Source organism: Halyomorpha halys, unplaced genomic scaffold (genome assembly GCF_000696795.3).
Source record: "Halyomorpha halys isolate HHAL.00 unplaced genomic scaffold, Hhal_1.1 Scaffold1814.1, whole genome shotgun sequence".
Taxonomy (NCBI): Eukaryota; Metazoa; Arthropoda; class Insecta; order Hemiptera; family Pentatomidae; genus Halyomorpha; species Halyomorpha halys.
Window position 1 is genome coordinate 40313 of NW_027108294.1, and position 8776 is coordinate 49088.

At 29.4% G+C, this 8776-nt stretch overlaps 1 protein-coding gene across 1 annotated transcript in view; it reads left to right on the top strand.

Annotated features, from left to right (window-relative positions):
* LOC106690681 (oxysterol-binding protein-related protein 9) overlaps window positions 1-7255 on the top strand; it is a 41944-nt gene extending 34689 nt beyond the window's left edge. The window contains exons 9-10 of the mRNA XM_014436190.3: window positions 542-647; window positions 6635-7255. Coding sequence (XP_014291676.1) covers window positions 542-647; window positions 6635-6724 — 196 coding nt within the window. The 3' untranslated portion in view covers window positions 6725-7255. The remainder of the gene's footprint in view (window positions 1-541; window positions 648-6634) is intronic.
* Window positions 7256-8776: the final 1521 nt, after the last annotated feature.

The following is an 8776-nucleotide window of genomic DNA, read 5'->3' on the forward strand; positions in this document are numbered from 1 at the left end:
TTTATATATCCTGAATAAAAACAATGTAGAGGTAACAAGAATACCAGGCACAGCTTAAAACATCACAGGTGGTAGGAAATATTGAGCTTATCAGCTGTAAAGAAGGTCTCATTGATATATTAAGATTGGCTTAGACAGGCTATGGCTCATTAAGAAACAAATGAGTTCAAAATATGATTTGTTAGCTATAAGATTCTTTTTTTTATTTCAGCAGTCGCCAGTTGGCAGTTGCATCACATTTCTTATATCAATCCTTATGTGAGGTTCCTTAAATAACACATTTAATATTTCTGATCTTGGTTTTACTTAGAAGGAATAATTTTAGAATTGGGAGATATGTCTTTTAAATTTAACACCAGATTTGTTTAGACATTAATTATGTTTGGTTTCAATTATTGACAGCTCTAAAAATGTCTATCATATATTTCTTATGTATTTTGAGGAACTCGTTCTTTGTTTCTTTGCATTACAATTAAGTAACCTGCTAAGTATGTCATACCTGTTGATACCAACATCAACACTTTTTTGATTTTGATTTTAGGTTGAATAATGTTGAACAAGCAACAAATGCAAAAACTAGTCTAGAACAGAAACAAAGACTTGAAGCACAGCAACGCAAAGATATGGGAATAGAATGGGAAACTAAGGTAAGTTGCTTTTACACATTCTTTGCTAAGATAATATTCTGGAAATGAAATATATATATTTTATGGTAGGGAATTATTATGTGTGTAATTGGAATGTCATACTTATGATATAAGATTCATTTAAATGTTGTACCCTTTCCTTTATCCAGTGTTGCTGGGACTGATATGACTTTGGTTTGTAAACAGTAAAAAAAAATTATTTGAACATTTAATGCTATTTTAATGAATTTGATGCAAAGGGTTCCTATTTGAGGTTGCTGTGGTATTGAACAGTAGTGCTGAATAAATTTGTGTTGTTTCATAATTTAAAAAAAAAATGAGAAGTCAGGGTAGAACGTAATGCTAATACAAAAACAATAATTTTATTTATGAATACACAATTTATTTATTCAAAATATTGTAAAATAGGTATTAAAAGTATTAAAAACATTTAAGATTCTAAAACTATTTTATTTTTTTGTTTCCAAGAGAATAAGCATACTTAGAAAATTGTGAGAAATTCAATTTTCCAATATTATAAAATATAATTTTTTTTTATTTATTCATTGTGATTTACATCTGCATTAAATAAATATACAACAAGTAAATGTGATTTGAGTTATATTACAGTGGTATAATACAGTCTTTCCATAAATAGATGCCACGACCAACTGACCTAAAACAAAGGTTTCATGTCAGAGGAGCAGTCTCGCCATCTACTATTTTATTTACAACAATATTTACAAATTAAATAATAACACCAATTTTTTACAATAATTTCCTTCCTAAAATTTGTATAATTATTTCCTTTTATTTATTACTTTGCTTTATTTATTTGTTTTATTTTTAATTTTATTGCATCACTCTATATTAATTCAATGTTTCACAAAACACTTCATCGAGCCCCAGGTTCAAACATCCTCAACTGGTCTTCTGTCTTTTGTTGATGATTTGGACCTCTCTTTTTTCGACTGCATCCAGATTTTGCATAGCCAGGATTATAATATTCACCAAAATACTGAAATCATGAACATCTGGATCAATAGAAGGATTAACAATACTCGTATCTCTAAATCCCCTTTTCTTTTTGAGTTTTTTCATTTTCTTGCTATGAGTATATTTCTTACTTACTTCTTCTTTAGTTCTTTCATTTACTACTTTCATTTTCATCAACACTTCACTGCTATCACCATCAGGACCTGAATAAAAATTTAACTCATATTTAAATGATCTTCCAGTATCTTCATGCTCAGTATCAGCTAATAGTTTAGGTGTTTTGGATTCACAACAAGATTCTTCATCATTTAATGTTTGTTGTTGGTCAGATGTCACTTTTTCTTTTGGTGTAGGAACTATGCCTTCGAAGTGTTCATCACTCTCTTTGATGCTTCCTTCTGGATTGGATGACTTTATTTTCCTTTTCAATTTACTTGGTCACAGACAATGGGTTATCAGTTAATTTTGGAATCAAAACATCCTGAAAGTTAGGGTAGTTTTTTTCATCTTTGCTGTGCTTCTTCAATTTAATTTTTTCTTGATGAGTTTTATCAGTACTTCTTCTATCTTTCTTTGTTTCTTTGGTTCCTTCCTCCACTAGATACTAATTATCTCTGTTAATTGTGGATAAGGGAAATTCTTAAGCCAAAGATGCTCTATGATGTCTTCTTGGTTGAGGTTTTTGTGTATCGGAGGGTCCATTTCTATTGTGTTATCTATTATTTTATTTGTTAAACCAGCATTCCTTTATTATAGGCTTTTAGAAATAAGTTTGACCTTTTATGATATATCTTTAATGTTTGTTCATTCCTATTAAGGTTATTTCTTCTTTCAAATGACAAAATCATTTGCCTTACTTCACTGAATCTTATATTCCTATTTACCAAAATAGCGATGACAACAGGATCATAATACAGTGGTAAGCATTCAATGATACATCTCACCAATTCCCTGTCTGTTAAGGATTTACCCAGTTGAGCTATCTCTTGAACGAAACATTGAAACCTCATAAGATATTAATCCAATGTTTCACCACTGGTTTTCCTAATTTTGGCAAGGTCAAACATTAAATCAATCACTTTCTCCTCTGGAACGCCCTCAAACCTTTCTCTTAATTTCTCCCACATATTTCGCCTCTAATCGATGCCAATATATTGTCACTAACAGTTAAAATAATAGTGGAGCATACCTGTTTGTTTTTTCTTTTCCAAGCTGCATCTTCTTCAGTCGGCGGATCTTTTTCTATTATTTCTTCATATGATCGTTTTGCTTTTAAGTACGCTTCAATTTTCATCGACCAGATCCCGTAATTTTCTGCAGCAAGCTTTTCGATGTTGAATACTGTGGCGTCTATTGTCCTTTGTGTTTAATTTCGGTAGTTAGTCTTAAATAAAATCACAAAGCTTATGTATCTGTTAATATATAAATAACTCTTGTCACTTAACCCTTTTACATACTAAACCACGCTCTGCTACCAGTTTGTGGGATTTAGGGAGGGTTTTATAGACAAAGAGTATATGTTTCCGTAAATAGACACCATGACTGACTGACCAAAAACAAATGTTTCATGTCAGGAAGCAGTGTTGCCTTCTACTGTAACAATATTTACAAATTAAATAACAATACCAATTTCTTACAACAATGTCCTTCCTAAAATTTGTATTATTATTTCCTTTTATTTATACAATATGTCCAGATGTAGTCCTCCTTAGTGGAACGACAGGAATAAGTGGAGTATTATTAAAGGATACTGTAGGGTAAGAAGTTACAGGATTATAGCGAAGGGTAGAGGTGGTTTGATGGGATGAATTATAAATTTAATTATTAAAATGACAAAACGGGGATGTATTTGTAACTCTGGCCATTTGAGATATTATTTTTATATTTGATGAAATACAGAACAAAAAAAATCCTATTGTTTTTGTTACCATCACACCATGGTGTCCTCTGGATAATACAATAATATGTCTTCATTACTGATATTTCTTATTACAAATAAAATATTTTATTAATTTATCTTGAGAAATTTTACTATTATTTTTTTGAGTTTTTTCTATGCTTTAGGCCAAGGCTAACCAAAAAAAATTATGCTTTTTCTTCAATAGTCTAATAAAGCGTTCAACGATTAGGGGAAATTAGAGTATATTGAACCAACTCCTGTGTTTTCCTTAATATCTGTTCTACCTTTAGATTCATATTTTTTGAGATTTGAAAAAAGAATAAGATGATGCAAGATGCATAGTTTTAATCTGTATTGATATTTGTGAAATGTTTAAAAAATAACCTCAAGATTTTTCTTGTCAAATTTCAAATACTCCATTTGTACGTATCTATCTTTTTATTTGGACCATAGGTTATCAAAATTGGGTCACAAGTTGGAATTAAGTAAGAATTAGATAATGTCATAAAATGTTTATTTAAAAAAAAAAATGTTTGGAACTGATTTAATTAAAATCTTTGCTATTAAAGTTTTTATTTTATATTTGATAAGTAATAATTGAATAAATTAGCATAAATTTGAACTGTTATTTAGTGAAATATCCCCCAAAACTCCCTCCTTATAACACATCATCACTACAGAGTGAAGAAAGAATGAGTTACTGAAGCTTCTCAGAGAGAAATATTTTGCCTGCCTCAACAAAGTTCACTGATAGTACCATATGATATGCTGTGATTGTAGCTTTCCCTAATGCAGTAAAGTCAGGAATGATTTTGAATCCTACCATGAACTATGAAAATAATAACTTTCATCAGACAATTAATGAGGAAAAGGAATAATAAATCTACCATAAGTACATCCTTTTCCACAAAGAGGAATTCTACTAGAGTTTTGGCAACAAAATCTCAAATGTGAGAGGATTTTGGTTTAGAGCTCAGGAACTATATCAACCACTAATTAAAGCTTCATGAAAGGTTTTGGTTTCAATACTAAGGACATCGTAATACTGGTTGAAACATAAATCTCAACTCCATTAAAATCATCTACCACCTTATATATGGTAACTAGTGAAATGTAAAGGAATTGAATGAGAAAGCATGCATTAGACTCAAATTAAATTTTAATCGGTGTTCAACTCGGATGCAAACAATGTATGTATTGTTATTCATTCTGATTAATCCTGTATATAATTAGGTATACTGACTGTTTATAACTTTCATTCTGTTTTAAAAATTAATTAAAAATGTCCCTGGAAAAAATTGTCATTCTTGGTCTTCTGAGACACTACTTGAAAAAAGGACTAATTGCAAAGGTAGCAGTATAGGAAATTTGATCAATGGAAAGTGAAAATGTGTATCGTAACTTGGTAGCATTGTAGAAGTTCAATTCTGGGAACACAAAAAAAATGTATGCTTTGTGCTTGGTGGAATTGGGAGGGTGTTTTGCACTTTGAGGTCATTCCATATTGCAGAGCTTGCAGGGGGCAGCTTTAAGCTGAGCTTTACTTTGAACAACTCTGGTATAGTTCTAAAATAGAATTACTCTACTTCGGTTAGTTAGAATATTGAGATATTTCAGCAAGCCCATCATTCGCACTAGGTAAAATAAAAAATATCAGGAATGGACAGTGTTAGCATCTTACCTCACCCTTCTTAGACCCCTGATCTTGAACCATCTGAATATGGTCTTTTTTATTCAATGAAACATTTTTTAAAAGGCCTACACTTTGAAAACCATGAGGGTATCAAATTAGGATATAAGGAGCTTTGACCTCAAAAAATAAGAACTGATAAGGTTGCCAAATTCAACTTCTGGCATAAAGTTTAAAACTAATAGACAATAGTGGTCTATATTTTGAAGAATGATTTTAATATGTAGATTTTATACTGAAATTTTAATAAAATGACTCAGGTTGGCCAAAAATGAAATATAATGTGCTCAGTTTGTAAAAAATTTGTAAGTTTTAATTTCATATACAGTTTTAATCCTATAGAAATGCTTATTTTTCCAGTTATAAGTGAAAAATAGAAAAAAAGGTACAGAATTTTAGTATTATTTTTATTTTCATTGTGAAGCCACTTGTGAACCTAAAATTTGGATTTACTATACAAAATCATTGAGAAAAACTATTTTATACTTTTTTTCACTGCAAATGCCTTTTACAAATCTTAAATGACTGGTCTAGTACAGTATATTGCGTATATAGCAAACCAATATAGATGGTTGCTAAGTAGTCATTTCAACTGGGTTCACGCCACTGGAATATTAGAGGCAATATGAATGACAAAAATGTATCTTTACTTTATTGAATTTCTCTTTTAAAAAAAATAATAAATAAAAAATTTCAATTTTTTTATGTGAATATCTATCTATTAAACCTACAAAAATAGACATTTCTCTGACTATGTGATGTTTTTAACCAACTTTAGATATCTAATACCTTTTGGCTTCTTCCTTCAAGTCGTTATGATGTCTAACAAAGGCTTCAACTGCAAAATGAAAATCTGATACCTATTTTCCATAGTTAATGAAATTTTAAAACATACTATTTCAGACATAATTATAAATAATAATTACTAACTACTTACTGATTATTATCCTCAATTTTTCATCTGCACCTACTTCATTAGAGGTAGACAAATAGTTATCTTTTGGCTAAAAGCAATCAATATAACAAAAATACATCTAGATAGCAGCTGACTTCTTATTAGTCAGGTTGTGTTCCATAATTTTATCCACTTTAATTAAATGAATTAGTATATAAATCTGATTTTCAACAGATAAAACTGCATTGGAATCTGACTTCACAAAACAACTTGAAGCAATTCTTTTAAGGCATTTTCATTAGTTTGTTAGAACCTTTTGTGGAAAACAGAATTTTGCTGAGTTAAATTTTAAGATTTACAAAGTGCCTTTCTCTTTTTTAAATAATATTGCAAGTCCATACTGTTACATTTATTCTATTGTTTATTTATATTTATAAAATGTAAATATTGCAATTTTTGTATTGTTTATACTAAATTATTTATCATATAATTTTATTTCATATTTTCATAATTATGTTTGTTTTCAGTTGTTTCATCGTGATGGTCAGGATGGCTGGGTTTACATTCACCCTCTTTCTCAGAGACTGAATTCTAATAATGTTATTAAGAATAATTGAATAATAAATCATTTAAATTAATTTTAGTCACAAAAATATGTGCATTAGAGATTTATATTTGTATTATATTGTTAAATAAATTATATATTGTTTATGAGTAAATTATAACTTGTTAATCAATATTTAAATTGTTTGCCTGTGATATTGTTATTCATTATGCTACAGTCAAAACTGTCAGCTATTTTATAAATTTTTAAATTAGTAGTACTAGTCAAAAAACTTGCTTTTGACCTATCAACTCCAGTATCCTAAATTATTAAATCTTACAATTGATTTAATAAATTTGATTTGAGGTGAATATCACAACAACGAATATAATATCAATTTATATTACTTTGAGTTTTTGCCATTTATATTTTCTATACAAAAAATAAACAATGCTGATTGTGACCTTTTAGAATGGTGATTTTTTTTTATCCAATTTGGTCCTGGTGCATTAGTTTAGTGTATGTACTATATTTTGGTATTTTATATCATAGGAAGTCACATGTTTATAATTTTAGAACAGAACAAATTAAATAAGTAATCATAATTAAAGATTAAGAATCAATCTTCCTTTTTTTTTTCTCCCCTGTCAGCGAATAAAAACGTATGGATCAGAAACTAGTGATTATAGTTATTTTTCACTCCTCATTATACATTTTGGAATAAGATTTGATTGCAAGTAAACAAACTAAGTTCCATATCAGTTGTGAGTACCAAACAAGGGCTTGGTGAACAGGATTCGCTAGGACCTACGTTAAGGTACACTGGGTTGAACCATACAAAATAATAAGAAGAACAAATCAAAAGTTAATGTTAATGATAAAGATTTTTTTAAATTTATATGTATTGTATATAAAGGAAAATATTAAAAAAAAATTTTTCCCTAAAAAAATATAATAAGTCATATTAGTTTAGTTGGGTAATTGCCAACTATCAAAGCTAGGACAATATAAAATATAATAATATGTATAATATACAATACTACTTATGGTATAATAAACAAATTTTTATAAAACTAATTTTTTTTCTTTATTCATTTGCACTGATTTGGTTTATCTACAGTCAAATTATATGTCATTATCCGTATAAGTATAACAAATACTAATGAAATAATTGTACCTTAAAGAAATATGTTTTCACACAACCGTTATTCATGGTTACAGCACAAACAACAATTTTGTACTAACAGTCGATGTACTTGTAAAAGATTTAGAAAAGCCAATTCACGTTATCAGCTAGCCAAATGTGGATATACATGATTGTAGGTAAAAATGAATTTCCTTTATTGTACAGAATTACTCAATTATATTCATAAATAATGTATTTGACTACTATGTGTGTCAAGTTCATTAGGAGACGTGAAATCAGTAGCTACCATATGTGTTTAGTTGTTGTTATTCATATTTTACTGGTAAAGAAACAGTGTTCAATAAGCTATGCACAAATTTAAATTAAGGAAATGTTCATGCTGTAGAATGATGGACTTAGAAATGATTGTATAAATAGGACAGATGAATTCTTACTGTATGAGGTAATTTGGGTTAGAGAAAAAGCTATTGAGGAGGCAGAGAAAGCAATCAAAAAGAAATTGTTAGGGATATGGAAAAGGGGGATTATATAAAATTGTTTCGGAAGGAAGCATTGTAATAAATATGTGAATGAAACATGCTAAGAGTGGTCTAACAAGGTAACTCACTAATGTAAGTCCCTTTCCTCTCAAGAGATTAAAAAAATACTTGTACTATTACAATCCATGGAATGCCTAGGATTCAGTTCTTGGTAAGAAATTACTGTTTCTAGACCAAAGGAGTGTAAGGAGGTTATTTGGTCAGAACCACAACATTTTAATGCCAATTAAAGGGTGTTAAATGTATAGAGGCTGGATGGGGAGAGTCTCCCCACATCACACCAAAGAATGAATCGCTGCCTTCTGTAAGGTATGCTATCTACTGATGCATGTGCTAAATTGAACCTGCATGCAGTTATAATCCAGTGATAGTTCTTTGCTTATGGTTACATGTTTTTGTTTTTTTTGACACTCCATAGAGACAGCACTTGGTGGCAACA